At 42.5% G+C, this 17,117-nt stretch overlaps 1 protein-coding gene across 1 annotated transcript; it reads right to left on the bottom strand.

Moving 5' to 3' along the window:
• Positions 1-1,817: 1,817 nt before the first annotated feature.
• Positions 1,818-16,909, bottom strand: slc6a15 (solute carrier family 6 member 15). The gene is made up of 12 exons (XM_067234134.1): positions 16,823-16,909; positions 14,433-14,927; positions 12,190-12,347; positions 11,664-11,790; positions 11,172-11,353; positions 7,392-7,502; positions 6,097-6,338; positions 5,726-5,915; positions 4,722-4,914; positions 4,295-4,454; positions 3,946-4,108; positions 1,818-3,156 (listed from the first exon to the last, which is right to left on the bottom strand). Exons 2-12 carry the CDS (start codon positions 14,725-14,727, stop codon positions 2,776-2,778), a joined length of 2,202 nt encoding a protein of 733 aa, XP_067090235.1. The 5' UTR covers positions 14,728-14,927; positions 16,823-16,909; the 3' UTR covers positions 1,818-2,775.
• Between the last annotated feature and the right edge of the window lie 208 nt (positions 16,910-17,117).

Below are 17,117 nucleotides of genomic sequence, written 5' to 3'. Positions count from 1 at the left end.
TGGTTTCCTCGACGATATCCCTAACCAGGTACTCTGTTAAAAAAGTTTTAAGCAATTTGCCTCAGAAAGAGATGCAGGGGGGGTTCGGACACCAGACTGTGTGTCATCAAACAAAACAGCAGGTCCTGGGGGAAGTTGTTGGCAGCCCTCAGAGCTAACCGCCTCCACTTCATCCCTGCCTCCTTCGCCCCAGGCTCAGGTCAGGGTTAGCAATAGCCACATTGACTGGAAGATCTTTTCCATCCTCACTGTCGTTACTACTACGATCTACAAAACCCCCTTCCTCACCAGAATGAAAAAGAAAAAACTGTTCTAATATCATCCTCGGTCAGTTGCTTTCTTTGTTCGTTTGCCATTTCTTCTCAAATGTTTTTTATGACTATGCTGAATGTGAGCACAAATCAGATGAGCAGCACTAATCATGTGAATGCAAAATAATGTGAGGCGCGAAATCACTTGAGTTTCAAGTCTGACGTGATTAGTAAAAAGTTACTGTGGTAAATGAAACGTGTATTCTTTTTTAAAAACAGGTTGTTGCATATTAGGGGTGTAGTTGCTATTCCGATTTTCAAATATTCACACATGAAGTGATTTTAACATGTGGTTATGATGTGTACACGTTGGTTGTGTGGATTAAGATAAATGGCAGGTAGGCTGCCATGTAGTCTCTTTTGGTTGGCTGCATGGTCGAGTGAGGTGGGAGGGGTCAAATCCACATCGTACCATCTTCTCGCCTATGTCGCTTTATATTTTGGGAGGCGTACCGACTTTTTTACATATCCATCCCTTTATTTACTGTCAATATCTATCACCTAACTTCATTACCAACTATACAATGGACGTATGGATCCTCGGAAGTTCACTGGTGCACTGGTTGGAGTGACACCTGACCGCCACACGGCCAGCAGGGTTCACCCGAACCCTTGGGCTGGACTACCAGGTCCACTGGATGGGCCGGAGCGGGATGCGCCGGACGTACCTCGGGTCCGGCACCTGCCGTGATGGTCATCCATCTCGGGAGGAATAACCTAGGATCGCACATCATTTGGCGAAACCCCGACTGCATCCACAGGATGTACCGGAGCCAGGCGAGGGGGAGCGCGCAAGGCGCTTGGTGAATGCCGGAGTGGCCGGCTTCATGGGTAGGGTTGGAGTTGCCAACGGCAACATCAGCCACGACCAGGAACATTTCAGGAGGTACTGGGTTCACCTGAACCATAGGGGGAACGAGTTCCTCGGGATTGTCCTAGTCAGCCTGAGGAGCGTCATGCAGGCTAGCTAATGCTTACGAAAAAACACAAAGGCTCTTTTCAGAGCCACCCAAATAAACATAAAATGTGTAATTTTCATAATAATCCACTGATGCGCAGACCAAAACAGTCCCCTAATGCTCACTCGATGCAGACAGTTGTGGGATGTGTTGCTGTGGTTATACCAGTAGGCTAATATGAGAAGGCTATTGATGCCGGTGGGACCTTTGCGGACCCTATCCGCAAATAGTGGGGTGTCTACACCACTTGTCAGTGTTTCTGTGTTCACAGTTGCAAGAGTCTGGAGCGGGAGTGTACCGACCGGTGCCATCAGATGCACGGCTTCCATGAAAGGCACCGTTCTCAAAAAAAATCAAAGATGACCGCATGTAAACGAGACGAAAGATGTTTTAGATGCATATTTGTGAATGTAGGCCTATATCTCTGGTTGGTTATACTTAATACATGTAGGCTACTCATCTAAACTCTAGTAATCTACATATTCGACAATAATATATATAGAATGTAGAAGTAGGCTAACAAAAACAGAAAACACAGACATTGGTGTCCAGTACGGACCATGTTTGATCTTTAATCTCGACGGGGGAAAAAAGACATCGCATTGGAAGCCATTTCATGGAAAAAAGTATTTACAAAGTAGTACAATAGGAGGACTTGAACCTCATTGATAGCACATAAGTAAACAAAACAAAGACCAGCGTTAAGGATTTTGAAGCACAGCTCACCATAAAAACAAGGTGTTTTGATATCCAAACTATTCAGATAAATATATTTATAATATGTATATATTATATTTACAGAATACCTTAAATATACAACGTCCACCATGTATTCTATAAACAAATATGTTATTTAGGCACACTTTTTCAACAATCCTGGGGGGGTTTGGGGGTGATTTAATACCATCCTTTTACTGTTTGGACTATATTATACTTTACACCAAAGAAATGTGGTCAGTATTGCATCGTAATTTGTCATTCGAAGTGGCTACACTGCTACTAATCTCAGTACTTGGCCAGAAATAGGTGTCATATGTACAGAGCTATTCTATAAATTGATTACAATACCCCACAGACAGACAGGCCCAGTTCCAACATCATCCGTCACTGACTTCCCTACACACTTGACTGTCTCCTTCTGTGGAACTTGTGTTTTTGTAGGCTTGGGGGGAGATCCCACCTTATTGCTTACTTCTATACTGTCCTTTCAGATCCGCATGGAGGGTCCAGAAAGGGTTGTGTAAGTAGTCAGTCAGGAACTGGTTTGGAATAGGGCAGGTGAAATACGGGCCAAACAGATAACATATGTTTACAGACCTTTTTACACTGACGCGGCAAAAAAAAGGGGTGAGGACACATGTATGGTAGCAACTACAACATCTACAAAGAATACAGTACAAGTAAAAATGTGTGGATGATCCCAACAACTAAACACACGCAGAAACGGGATTGGCCGGCCTTTGGAGGCGGGGCATGAGGAAAGGGGGAGGGTGTTACGAGTTGCTTTATAAGTCAGACTCAGGCATGTCAGGCATGTCAGCCATCAGGTAGCCAATGCCGTAGCGACCATTGGGCGCCATGTCCGCATCAGGGACTCCGGAGCTCGGCTTGCGGTAGATACTGTTGCCGGGCATGGGTGATGGCGCCTCGCTGGGCGACTTGGCGGCAATCAGGCTGGCGTCGTCGTCGTCCTCTTCGGCCCGGGCGCTCTCCTTGATGATGCGGCCCTTCTTGTAGGAGACGGTGGACATGCCCCCGGCGTTGTCATCGATGATGTTGAAGTAGCGCAGGGCGAAGACCACGGGCACGGGCAAGATGGCGGCGACCACCAAGGAGATGCACACGGCCAGGCCCCAGGGAGGGTAGCTCAGACTCTTCTCACTAGCCTGGGACACACAAACACACAGTTACACTAACTTTGCCGTTTTGTGACTTACTCATACATGTATAAAGAGTGTCAGACTTAAAACTCGGTGGCGCTGTATTTACTAGGTACACTGTAAGTAACCACATCTCAGCTACCAGGCACAGTGAACACTATCTCAACAGTGAAACAATAACTAATAATCTCAATCCAATCAAACTGATACAATCAAGCTAATGCTGTACAATACTGAATATGCCAGGGTAAGGCTCAATGAAAGTCTATAATAAGCCATAGTATGATAGTATTGATCCGCTGCTGTAGTATCTACTAAAAGTAAAAGTATCCGATTTGGGGTTCAATCTCCGTCTCACTGTATTACATTTTGTTAAGTGGATATCGCGTTTGTGATATTTTTTCTTAAAGATTAATGATAGTGGTTATGATATATATGAGATATAATTGTGGTTCGTAACTCTTATCATGAAGGCTGCAGTGTTTTAACAAGCTTGAGGGGACCAAAACTGTCCCTCTGTGTCTCTGGGACATATATTTGTGGACACAGACGTTTTGGTGTTTTTATACGGTAGGGAACTACTAAAAGCCATCAAATGGAGCAAATGACACCAACCATGACCTTTTCCTCATTTGTACTACATTTATACTACAGTTGAATGTCATCATCCTTTAGGCAAGATTTCAACGGTTCTTTCAATCAGACAAATACCAATTCAGAAGTCTATTCTCCCTGCTGCCACGTCCCAGTCATTCACTAACTGCAGGTTTCCCTGAGAAGGGGGAACTGACTCACCAGGTCCTGTATCCAGGCACTGTAGCTGGGTGGCGTCATGGCCAGCTGGATCAGGCTGGAGCAGAGCAGCAGGATGAGCAGCAGAGGGGTGACGTACTTCCACATGTAGTAGTAGAAGCGGAATGGCGTGAAGCCCAGCATGTCCTTCAAGTCCTCAAAGAACCTGGGAGTGCACAAGGATCGTTATTTGTAGAAGGGAAAACAGCTCATCGGTAGCTATGCTCTGGATCTGCTAGGGTGTTGTATTTTGGAGTCAGTAGGGGGTAATAGTTTATATCAAAGAGTGATGTGACATTGGTTAAGGTAAACCACACGTCAAAATAAACAACACCAAGTCTTTCCTACTTACTTGTCAGTCCCATAGACCCAGGCGACAGCCACGTTCTCCAGGATGACCACTATGAGCAGGGGAAGAGTGGCTGAGTAGTCGTCGAACATGGCCACAAAGTAGTTCCCTGAGCGCTGGACGAATAACAGACCAATGCAGAAGGCCAGCAGGCAACACCCCACTGTTGACAGGAGAGAAAGGACATGTCTGTTACATGGGTCACAATAATGTAAAGTATACTCGCAAAGCAAGTACAAACACACTTACAAATATTGAAGTCAATAAGTATGTAAATATACAAAATGTGTTTGTTGTACACTTCCAATTGTGCAAAAAGAAAAGATTCCTAAAATGAAAATGTATTAAGCTCTGATTTTAATGAATTAAATGAGATCAAATTGATTTAAGTATATTCTTTCTCTAAGCGTAGGGTGCCCTTTTCTCTGACCTGTGAGGATCTCCTTGCGGACTTTAAAGGTGTCCACTATGGGTGTGATGATTCCCTCAATGGTGCCAAACATGCTGCCGAGGCCCAGGTTGACCAGCATCAAGAAGAACATGACAGACCAGAACGGCGAGGCAGGGAAGTGGGTCATGGCCTCGGTAAAAGCGATGAAGGCTAAACCTGTTCCCTGGACAGCCTGAGGAGGAACAAAATACAAATAAAACATATTTAGTAAAGACGAAAGAAATAAAGTTAACTCAATAATGTTTGAGGTATTACAAAATTATACCGAAACCAATTTATTTGCACATGCCTGAGTCCAATCCGGATTGGTTTGCATGAATCATATGACAGTAAAAAACAACTCTAACAAGATTACAAACAAGATGACTATCTATTTCCTGTATCACCTTCCATTACTTGACCCAAGCAACATGGAGCCATGTTGTCTTGAACAAGCCATCCCTTTACTCTATCATCATGTCTACCATTGCTGTGTTTGATGTAGCATTTTCTCAGAAGGGTACTTGGCCAATTTCATTCATTATTCACTGCTTTGGAACACGCTCAAGTAAGGACCAAGGAAAAGAAACATGATGCATTTGTACAGTATAGCCATGGGTAAAAATAACATGGATTTGATTAAAACAGAAACCACAATGGAGTTTTCTTGGAATGATAATTAATAACCGCTCCAACAATATGAAAAAAAGTTCTTTACATTGTTTGCATCTTGAAGTATAGATGTCTTTTATGGATGCTGTTTATGTTGAATAACTTAATTGGTTAACATACATATAGTGCCAAACAAAATTACAAAATATTCTGTAAATGCGTTAAAAGTGAGTACCAAGGACAAACAACATGGATTATTATAATTAATGTATACATAACCAGGTAATTTAAACAGGATAATTTACCATATTCAAAATATGTAGTAGTTGTGCACAGATTTCCTTTTTAAATTACTCAATATGAGAGTATTTGATTCTCCAGAAAGAACGCACCTTGTTGAGTTCTTCCTCAATGCTGCAGGAGTCCAAGCCAAGGCGAGGGTAGTCACTCTCAGTCACCCCCTTGATGATATCTATCATCTGTCTGTAGTCCTCGGCACTCACATGACTGAAGTTAATGTGGTGGGGTATCATTTGGGGACTGATCTCGTTCCCCAGGAAACCCTCGATTTTCTTAGAGTTCCTAAAATAACATCAGAGGAGATTGTAAATCCAAGTCAAAATGGCGTCATTCCCCATGAATGACACAGGATAGTTAATCAAGCAACCTATAAGGGCAAATACAGATCCAGATGTGAGACAAAATGTCACCCAACCCTCATCCCAGTCTGAAAAAGATGCACAGGTGTGTGTATGTCACTCACAGCGCGACACACTTGGCGTTCATGATGTTGGCCTTGAAGCCCAGCACGGCAAAGACCACCAGTGTGGCCAGCACAGAGGTGAAGAAGTTGATGAAGGAAACGAGCACGGCGTCAAAATGGCAGTTATTGTCTCGCTTGTTGTAGCTGGAAAAGGCGATGACGCCGCCGAAGCCCAAGCCCAGAGCGAAGAACACCTGCGTGGCTGCCTCTCGCCACACCTTGGCTTCCAGCATGATCTCCAACTGACGAAACACAACACAGTTTACTTAAGGACCCTACTTTACTGTGCAGTATGCAGAATCTAGACTTCCTCCCCGGACACCTGTATGTATCTGAAGCTAGCTACACAATAAGGATTAAGACCAAGACAGGTTTCTGCCCTATTTCTGGCTTCTAACAATGGACACCACTAAGTTAGACGGTTCTGAAACGCTGAATTGCTTTCACACAATGTTTTGTTGTAGGGGACATTTGAGTTTTGTTTAAAATTAGTACTATGTCCCATTAGATTATCAAATTATAAAACTTAAACCAACATCATTTCAATTCTACATAATTGAAGGTATTTTGTCACATGAATTACACATTTGCCTTAAATCCATTTGACAAAACTACAACGTTTTGCTATAATCTTTTTATTTGTGTGTGTTTACTTTGATTATCTCCATTGTATACATCAAAAGTTAAGATCAAACACAGGACGCAGCACACTAAGAATGTGTTTGTGACTGACTAATTTACTCCTATACACTTACTGTGACCAAAATAAAAACCACAGCCAGTTTTAGCAGAATACAGACATGCACAACTCCAGCGCTACTCTGATTTCCCTCTCCCAGCCCACATGAGATGTCTGGGGAGACTTTAACGTCTTAAGATGTCTCCCGCTTGAGAGGAGGCTGACACGTGAGATGCTGTTGTGAATGAACGTGGTGTGTTAGTTACATTAAAGCAAGTGAATCCTGTTTCTATGGCAAACGAGGAGCTGAAAGAAGATTGCCGCCAAATGGATTCCAATGCCCAGGCCTCACTAAGTTAACCTAGTACAGAAGTGTATTACGATGTGAATCTTTAATGATTCACAACGTACAGTCTATTTTTTCACATCCGACTCATTTCTATTTAATAGAGCGTCCCTTCTGTCTTCTATAGAAATGTAGAAGCACGCTCACTAAACAAAGTAAAAATATAGACAAGCCTTCGAGGAAGAGACAGAGAAAGCTCTAATGCCTTGTAGCTAGGGTTGATGGGTAGAAGCACTTTCAGTGGAAATCATTGAGTTGATGGAAAGGTACCTTGGGTGTAAACATGTGTCGGATCCCGTCCACGGAGCCCTTGAGCAGCAGAGCCCGGACCAGGAAACAGATCAGCACCACGTAGGGGAACAGAGAGCTGAAGTACATCACCTGCAAAACCACAACAGAATCAGCACTCTGTGAAAGTGACTAGTGCATACACGGGTTCATGATTATAATGATAACATAGTTGGTATAGTGTTTTCTTACTTCATCCATAAATCTTGCCTGTCTGCCTGCCTACCTTCTGTCCTTCCATCCTTTATCCCCTGACAATCACTTATATTCGCAAATGGATTGGGGACAACTGTATGGGGACAACATTCTTTCACCAAACAGACCATCTTTCATCACAAATGATATGAAGGAGGAGAGGAGCGCGCACGATTGCAAAGGGGACCAGCGGATGTGAACTGGACTGTTAACCAATAAATATCTGCACAACAACCTTTCAGGCGGCTTTCTGTCCCTAGCATGACCTGTGGATCGTAGTCATTCTCTGACAAGTGCCCTGCCCATGGGGAGCCTCCTTTACAGGCATACAGTCAACGGATACAGGGCGCTAAAGGATGGTGCTGCACAACAATGGGGGCCCTTTCCGAGGCGAGTACTGCACGAGACCACATAGGTGTTGTATGCTAAAGGATGCTGGATTCCAGGCCTTTGTCTCATTGGCTGACAAGACTGACGGGGGTGTGTGGGGGGTCTTTGCTTTATGCTTGATGCCTCTACTGTTTTATCTCAGGACTGGGGAACTCTTTCAGAGGGAGGTGGAAGAGGGAGTTTAGAGTTATAGGCATGGGAGGGAAGTTAGAAGCTTGCGTCACCACCCACATGTCCCAACTGAGATTTGTGGGGTGAGGGTGTGGTCAGTGAGGGATTAAATCCCGGCCTTGGTTAAGTGTTAAGTTCAATGGGTTCCTCTACTGCATGGTGGTCCTTGGGGAAAATGATGGTTGACTTATTATATCTATGTACTTAAGTCTGTGATATAATTAATGTATCGTACAATGTCTACACTACGACATATATTTAAGGGAATATATAAAAGTAATGTATTCAAATAATGCATTAAAGTGCATTTTAAATAAATCCTATTTCAATTGACATTAGCAGTCCAGTGTCATCTACAAATGGGCACTACATATAAGTTAGCAAGCTACAACACAATTAAATACAGACAAAATCCCTGTCCATCAATTTGATGTGAAATTGTAATTGAACCATTCAATCCTTACATTTACATCTAGCTTCTTCTTTCTTCCCTTCTTTGCCAAACTGTCTTTTTTTCACACTCTCGGCAATCAAACCAAGCAAAAGAGCGGGTATAACCATGGCAACTGAAACGGTCTGCTCCCTCTTTTCCTCTCTCACCCAACCAACCACCCACACACACCCACACACATCCCCCCCGCCCCCCCCCCCCCCCCCCCCACACACACACACACACATAGAAATGGAAAAGAAATGCAGATGGTAGTGAGGAGATTTAGCCGAATGGGCTTTTTTCAGAAAAGGGGGGCCAACTGGACATTAATATTCTTTTGTGTGACCAAACCCTGATTAATCTTCAAAGGGCCTTCCTTGTTGGGCCTTCACAGGGGAAAGTGCACAGCCATTTTCACAAAGCCATCAAGATGTATGGCAGGGTGCAAAGAGGATCTGAAATTATAGTATTAAGCATTTCTCTGCTATAAAAAATATAAATATGTTTGTGTGATTAGATATAATTTTTTTCAACTACAAATCCACCATATTTACTGTTTTTAGTCCACAATGAACAGCTTGTATAAATAAGTCAACCCAAGTTACATATAGCAAACCTTGACATGATAATGTCAACAATAAGTGGGATTATGTGTTAACACTGCACACCAGGTAGTTGTTTAGGATTGACTAGAACTCTTGCAGCATGTGTAAGATTGTCATATGTAAGATTCTCCTGTTAAAAGCATGTGCAAATACTTCTGTGAAAGTTCTCATGCCACCATATGTAGTTCCCATATAGCATATGTTTTCATGCCATATGATTTAGGAGTGGACTTATATACTTTCAGTTGTCAAGTCCTCAGGTCATATGATTTAAAGTTGCATTCATGAATTTTAACGAAAAAGAATAGTCTCCAGAGGTGCGAGAAAAGTGTATGTGTGCACAAAAGCCGAAATAGCAAACGGCCCCCAAAAAATGTATTTATCAAACCGGCTAAAACCGGACCTGGAAATGTGCACACATGGATCAGCCTCCCTCACCCCACACCCCCATTCAACCATGTTCAATAGCACTTTATGAATGTGGATGCATCGAAAAGAGCCTGCTTATCAATGGTTCTTCATGGTGAACCATGGCAACATCCGAGAGGAAGACCCAGAAAATAAATTTTACTGACCCAGAAAGCAAGGCACAGTCATGTTCACTACAACAATTTTACACACAAAAAGTAGCCTATTTGAAAACTTAAATTGTACTTGGTGATATGTGCACAGTATTAGAAGATATCTTTAAAAACTTGTGAAGCTCTGTTCAGTAGGGTAAGCCAGTAGGGTACATCTTGAGAATATAAGGGGCTGTGACCTCTCTTTCTTTGCAACACTTTTGTTCTTGCCTGCATTGCTTTAGTGGGGACTGTATGGCAGAAGACAGGAGTTCAATAGAACTGAACAAGCAGACCAGACAGTGGGGATAAGATCAGTAAGAGGTACAATGGAAGGGGTCAAATCACAACACCTAATTTAGATAGTGAAGGGCTCTGTCCCAAACCTATTACAAGAAAGAACCAGATTCTAAAGTATTTTTTCAAATCAGTCCGGAACCAGGTACTTTGGGACAAACTTGACAATATACTGTATCTTGACCAGCCCTGAGCTGACAGAACAGAGCTAAAAGAGGAAGAACGGGGGAAAAAAAAAAGAAATATCCAGGAGAGATTAAAAACTGTGAGAAGTGGACCAATTTGTGCAACCTTGACCTTGAAACTGTTTGACTAATGCGGTTCATATGACACAAGAAAACCTAGAAGGCTCATGCAGCCTAAGCCTTAAAAGCCCATATTGGTATGACTTAATCAATATGATGCTAGTCACAATACTGTCAACTCCACTACACTCAGCAACAGTATGCTAAAGTAAGCTTATCTAGCCCCCATAATTGGTTCACATGACCATGATCTGTCAAGAGGCATCAACAGTAGGTCCAACAGCATGTCTTTTAACCAAGCAGCCATGAGGAACATCTCCTTCCTTTGACCAAAGCCTCCTCCATTAGGTACTGTTGGCATACACTTGGCAAGAAAATTCCCCTTGTATTGTTCTCCATGTACAGTACCAGCATCCTGTATCGCAGGTCACAGATGTGACCAACCAGTTAACTGGGCCAGGTATCTCAGCTAGTGCACCATGTTGAACAGTAGAGTAGGTCAAGCTATTTTCTTTTCCTTTTGTCTTTGTACTTAAAGTGAAAGTCAAAGAGATTTTTGGTCATATGCACAGTATAACATAGGTCATACTAGGCAATTGTATTATTTCGACAAGGCTGAAGCAATCTAGTAGGCATAGAAACATCTAATATAAATAAAAAAGTATCTCTTTGCCTTAGGCAAGATAATCAGGTTCACTCTCTCTTGATGAAACAAATATAAACCTACCTTTTTACCTCTGCCACTTTTCTACCATGAACTCGTCTCACTCTTACAGACGGTCATTTTGATCCATTTTCTTCTTTCATTATCAACACCCCTTCAAAGATAAGATATCTTTGATTTGTCCCTGTCGTTGATCTCTCACCTTGCCAGAAGACTGAATCCCCTTGATCATGGCCAGACACACCATTGACCAGGCGGCCAGAAGACACAACGTCATCCTCCAGTTGAGGCCACCACCCTCAGCTATGGTATCTGAGATGTCCAGGGCCTCACGGTACCAGTAGTAGGTGGTGGCCGAGCTCTTCTCACATTCTGGCACCACGTCTGCAGGAAACACAGAGACTTAGTGAACAGAGCTCTGTGAAGTGGGAGCTTAGCTCACACTACACCCCATCCACCCCCCCCCCCCCCCCCGACACTATAACCCCCCCCCCCCCTCCTCTACCATATGTCACTGTGAATAAATAAACACATTTAACATTAGATAGCAAACGCTGGCACACTCAAATGTCACGCGAAGGCGGCAAACTCCTGCAAGTTAGCGGCACGTTTGTTGTGTTCAAGTACATCTCGCATGGTCTTGTTTCACAGCTTCGGTAAGCTGATCTCAGCTTTGGTGTGTGTGTAGACTTACATGTGCTGGTTTTGTTTTTGACCAGTGGACACTCATGCCAGGGCAGAGGTTGCTGGAACGACTGGGAAAAGTAGAAAAGACTCCACCCAATGATGACATTGTAGTAGAGCGCCACGAAGAAACACACCTGCAAAGAAAATCAGTCAAAATTCTAGATTATAAGATACTACTTCTCATCAGGGATGTTTCAATGGTCTCTTGACATCGGGACCCCAATGTCCATCCCTAAACCTCTGCCTGATTGCATGACTCCCATTGAGAGGTAGAAAAAGACACAGTCACTTGTGGAATTGGTTTATGCTGGCTAGGCTTTGAGGCCCCAGGTTGTGCTTTCATGGCAAATGCAGTTACACTTGAGACGGTTTTACTCCACGTATATGTCAACAAGGTGAACTGTCTGTGCCCCTTTATCTACGTTTGAACAGCAAAATAAAATGAGTGTGCGTGCTGCTGTGTACAGTATCGATTGGTGTCTCGTGTCATTATTTGTTGCCCACAGTTCGAATTGGCAGTGCCCCTGACTCACCATACAGCTAGCAAAGCCGATGCCCCCCAGACGAGGGCTGATGTAGGTCCACACCCCGATGCTGCCGCGCCGGATACGCTGGCCCACAGCCAGCTCCAGGAAAAACAGGGGGATGCCAATCACCACCAGCAGGATCAGATAGGGCACCAGGTATGCTCCTTTTGAGAGAACACACACACACAGGGGGGTTCAAAGAAACATCACTTTTTCTGTCACCAAAACCCATTTGTAGTCCTCTCCATGTTGTATAGCAACAAGTGTGTGTTGCACATCTCCGTTAGTACTGTCCTAATTATGTAGGGTCCAGCTAAAAACTGTACTAGGAGTTTTAAAAGATTCTCCTTCATTAAAAAGGACCCCTGACATACATTACGCCTCATTATTTTGTCCACATTCTACAAATATGTCATTCCTCTGTAGACTGCTTCAGGGTGAGCCTTCTATCTGTACAGAATGTACAAGCTGTGCTCTCAGACTGGTTCTTCTTACCCCTCTGAGGGCATCAGAACAGGCAAATGAACCATGAGGCTGGAAGACACATGATGTTGTGAAGAGTATTAACCACCCTTTGTTCCCAGGAAAAGATCTGTGCTTGCTGAACAGTATTTGGTTTGAGCAAGGAGTTTCTGCATCTGGATATAGAGTAGTGTCTTTAGTGGTTTGGGAGGTCCTGTGTAATACACGTTTAATGGTAAACTGGATGGCTACAACGGATAATTATAGAAGGGTTCATGCTAATCTCCTTTTAGCGTGAAAACACCGTTTTTACCTATTCGCTAAACCTCAATGATGCCTGAAGGGAATTTGGGAGAGTCACATGTACACTTGATGAAGCATGTCTATGATTCAGTGAGGCTGTCACGGTCCCAGATTATCTGAAGATGCAACAGGGTGTCTAGACTGGACAGTGTTGTGGTAGACGTAACAAGTGCACAGACATGCTACATTTTACAGTGTATATAGTGAAATATATGCTACAGAAATACTGTTAGAACTATGCACTTTTCATCCTGGATCTTCTGCCGTACTTTCAATCTGCCCCATTTCTAAATCGCTTCGGTTTTAAAAGCATCTGATAAATGAATAGAATCCAAATTAGAAATATGCCTTGTGCGTTCAAATACACAGCTTATCCAGAGAGGTGTAAAAAAAGCTTATGTTGGGAAACAGCCTGACTGGAGCAGACACACACAGAGATGCACAGACATACAATCAATGCAGGTTGCAAGGGCATGCAGAAAACAGAGGGTGGGTGAGCATACACAAAGTGGAAGATTATGACAGATCATGGCAACCTCAGGTGTGTCACTTGAATGTAATTACAGCAGTAATAAGCAGGGTGGCTAGTGTCATTTAAAACACACCTGGAAAACATGACAATGTGCAGGCGGTGGCTACAAGACACACACACTTGAAAGCAGGTACACACAACCAGAAAGTGTCGATTTATATATCCTTATATATATAGCTTTGAACATTTATTTATCATTGTGATTTCGATAAGCATAAGAAAGAAATAGGCACACACATGGAATGCATAACTTATTTCTATGTAGTATAGAGAACAGAAAACCAGGGACATCATCTGCTTGATCATGACAGAAAAATTGGCTTTTGAAAATCTGTATTGTAATACAGAGGAATACTACTCTGAAAGAAATGTTTTTACGGTAGAAGTGTACACTGATTTGGTAAAACAGTGTTAGCATTCAATTATCACAATTATTTCAGTTGTTGCATGCTGGTTTGATAAACATTTGTGTATTTTGGAGTGCTGTGATGTCATCAGAAGGTGTTTGCCTGCAGGATGGTAGAGAGGCAGGGATGGCAAAGACAGAGTAATGGTCACACAGTCACATGAATACTGTTATGGTGATTTTGAAACCTCCGATTGGCAAGGTGACTGAGCAACAGCTGCTTTTGACAGGAAGGACAACACAGTGAGGGGTCTGCCTCAAGGAACACCATCCCCTTGTAAATTGTATTTGAAACCAATGTGCCAAAACGCATCCAAGCACAGTCACACATGCAGTGACCTAAAAACTCACACACACATCCTTCTTCTTGCCTCCAGATAGAAAAGGACGACACAGACTCTCTCTCTCTCTCTTTATGTCTAACACACGCACAATTACTTGATTTGGAAAGTTGTTTAGAAGCCTTTTGAACCAACCCTATGTTCTCCTTACTTTGTTCAGTGGCGTAAATAAGACAGATAGATAAATCAGTGACCTATCACTCACCTCCTCCATTCTTCTGACAAAGGTAAGGGAACCTCCAGACATTCCCGAGCCCTACAGAGAAGCCCACCTGGGCTAAGATGTACTGCAGCTTGCTGTTCCACGCGGGCCTCTCCTCATCGCCATCCGAACCTTCCTCCACATCATTCTCTTCTCTGCCGTCCTCCTCATGGCTCACGATCAGCGAGCTCTTCTTGAAGGAATTGTCGCACGCGTCCTCGTTGGAAAGCAGGTCTTTGACAGATTCCGTGACATCGTCGTCAAGCTCTCTCTTGACGGCCTTGCTGTTTTTGGGCATTTGATAAAGCGAACCAGATCAAGGGGCGGAACGTCTTTGAAGTCAGTGAGACAGTCTGCGGAGTCACGTAATACAGTGTGGTACAAGCACTGGCGGAACAGCCAAGTGGATGAGTGAGGGGTTGGAGGAAGGGTTTGTTTGTTGTGTAAGATGGAGGGGTTGTGGAGGACGAGGTTTATTTCTTCATTATCACCAAGTGTCTGAAGGAGACAAAAGTGAAAGAAACATTAAAATGTGCACACTTCTCTTCAGGCTTCAGGGTGCATATTTTTAGATGTTCCTCACTGTTATGTAAGGTACATATGACCTGTACATTTCAAGTTTAGTCTAATGAAAAAGAGAGGGATGGTAATACTCCCTATACAAGATAGTAGTTGGGCATGTTATTGTAAAATCAACATTCATTTTTTAAAGTGTGATGCAAGGTTAAGCAGAGATTAGTTCATGTGAAACCCCTAAAAGTTTCAGTTCTGTTCGTCAAGAAAGCTGGAACATAATGCAAAACATAATATAACGTTCCATAGGTTAAGGCAGTAGCCATGGAGTCAACATTGGGGCAAAACTTTTTACGTGAAGTTGTGAATATGATTACATTTTATATGATAATTTCGGACAGCGTGTGTGGTTGCCATTTATATATATTTTTTTTATATCAATATATTGGGGGGAGGGGGGGAACATTTTGAACAGATTTGAATATTGGGGTCCCCCCCAATATATATTATGATTACGGCCCTGCCATAGGTTATTAAAGTATTCATAGCCTACTATAAATAAAGCTAACATTAACCACTGACCTTGACAGTAACATTCGACCTTCTTTGACCAATGATCCACCCAATTAGTTTAATAATAGCAAAATTGTATCAATAGCATTTCTTCTGCAATACTAATACAAATGATAAAAAATGAAGGATAGACTGAAATACTCAACCAGATAAAAGCAAATGAAGTATCTCTGTTTCCTCATAAGAAATTCTATAATTCTATAATTCTGTGAGCAATAACTTTACATTTTATTCATTCTTTAAAATGTATATTTGGAGTTGCCTTTAGGCTACCTACACACAACATAGGGTATCATTTAATAACCTAATAGCCTACATCACATGGCAAGGTCTCTAAAGGAAATCCCTTGTCCGCACATGTCCCCACAATCTATAAAAGGACATTATTTATTAATTCGTCGCAAAAATGCTAGGGTCATAACACGGAAAGGAGTTTTCCTATGACAGGTTTGCCTGATACAAAGGCTATTATGTTGCCACCAGCCTAAATAATTCAGCCCCCGACGCAGAGCACGAGGCGATTTGCATATGAACCCAAACACTCGTTTTCCTCACTGGCACAGTAGGGTTGTGGCAGATGGAAATATAGAGATAAACAGTATTACCTGTTCAATAAGCCTACACGCGCCATAGTCAATTGTAATTTCATGTTTTAAATGCTACATTGTTAGTAAAATGTCCTCCCTAAAATAAAACAATGTCGCTGCAGAATGGATCAGCAAATTGCCAACCCCGGTTTAAGTGATTAATAGATTCCCTTTACCACTTTCAGATTAACCTCGTTTGTAAAGCACTGGGCGTCATTAGATTTTCACAATATTAGGCTAATGATTTTCGGCATCTCAAATAGGCCTATATATAAATATATAAATTATCCTAATGTAGCCTACATTTTGCACTTGTAGGGTACGACATACATGTCACTTTCTACAAACGTGTTAATTGACTAATTGTTTAGACTACTTTATTTTAAGATATAGGCTACTATGAAATGGACTGCATGGAACATGTATGACTGAAAATGTGTAGGCTACAGCATCAACCGAACATTTGTAAATGAGGCCTTTAAAAATAGAAGAGAAAAATGCGTGTTCAAAGGCATATGGTGTGTGGCTCATTGTGCACTCAAGAACAATTTGTTCAGAAAACGTACATAAATTAATTGATCCCCGCCCAGTCCTTATGCCATCCATGTGCAGTATTTCATCATTCGCTACCCCCATCCTGCGTATCCGCATATAAACAAAAATAAACCTATTACAATGAAGAAAAACCATCCTCAGAATTAAAATATAAAAGAAGCTTACTTTTTTTGAAAAATTGTCGTCCTTTACTGGATAATGCGTCTCAAGGAATGAAATTGTGAGAGCACATACATGGGGCAGACATTATCACTTGCTTCTCTGGTCCACGATTGCCGGTGTGTGAACAGACATACCGCCTCGCCTTGTCAAGGTATCATCAGAAGGATGTGGCGCTTAAATAGGGGTGCTTCAAGCCTCAGTCGTTTAGTTATTTACGTAAATACAAAAAAAAATTGTACTCATCTAATTGTGTATGATTATGGACCTGTATAAAACCGATAATTAGTGCCGCCTTCCG

This window comes from Osmerus mordax, chromosome 4 (genome assembly GCF_038355195.1).
Source record: "Osmerus mordax isolate fOsmMor3 chromosome 4, fOsmMor3.pri, whole genome shotgun sequence".
Lineage (NCBI taxonomy): Eukaryota > Metazoa > Chordata > Actinopteri > Osmeriformes > Osmeridae > Osmerus > Osmerus mordax.
This window is presented reverse-complemented; position numbering and strand designations above follow the sequence as displayed.

Excerpts from the sequence above, each read along its gene's own strand:
- slc6a15 (XM_067234134.1), bottom strand. The coding sequence starts at position 14,727 with ATGCCCAAAAACAGCAAGGCCGTCAAGAGAGAGCTTGACGACGATGTC. Across the intron at positions 7,503-11,171 it reads GGATTCAGTCTTCTGGCAAG|GTGATGTACTTCAGCTCTCT; the intron begins GTGAGAGATCAA and ends GTGGTTTTGCAG. Across the intron at positions 5,916-6,096 it reads AACGCCAAGTGTGTCGCGCT|GAACTCTAAGAAAATCGAGG; the intron begins GTGAGTGACATA and ends ATGTTATTTTAG.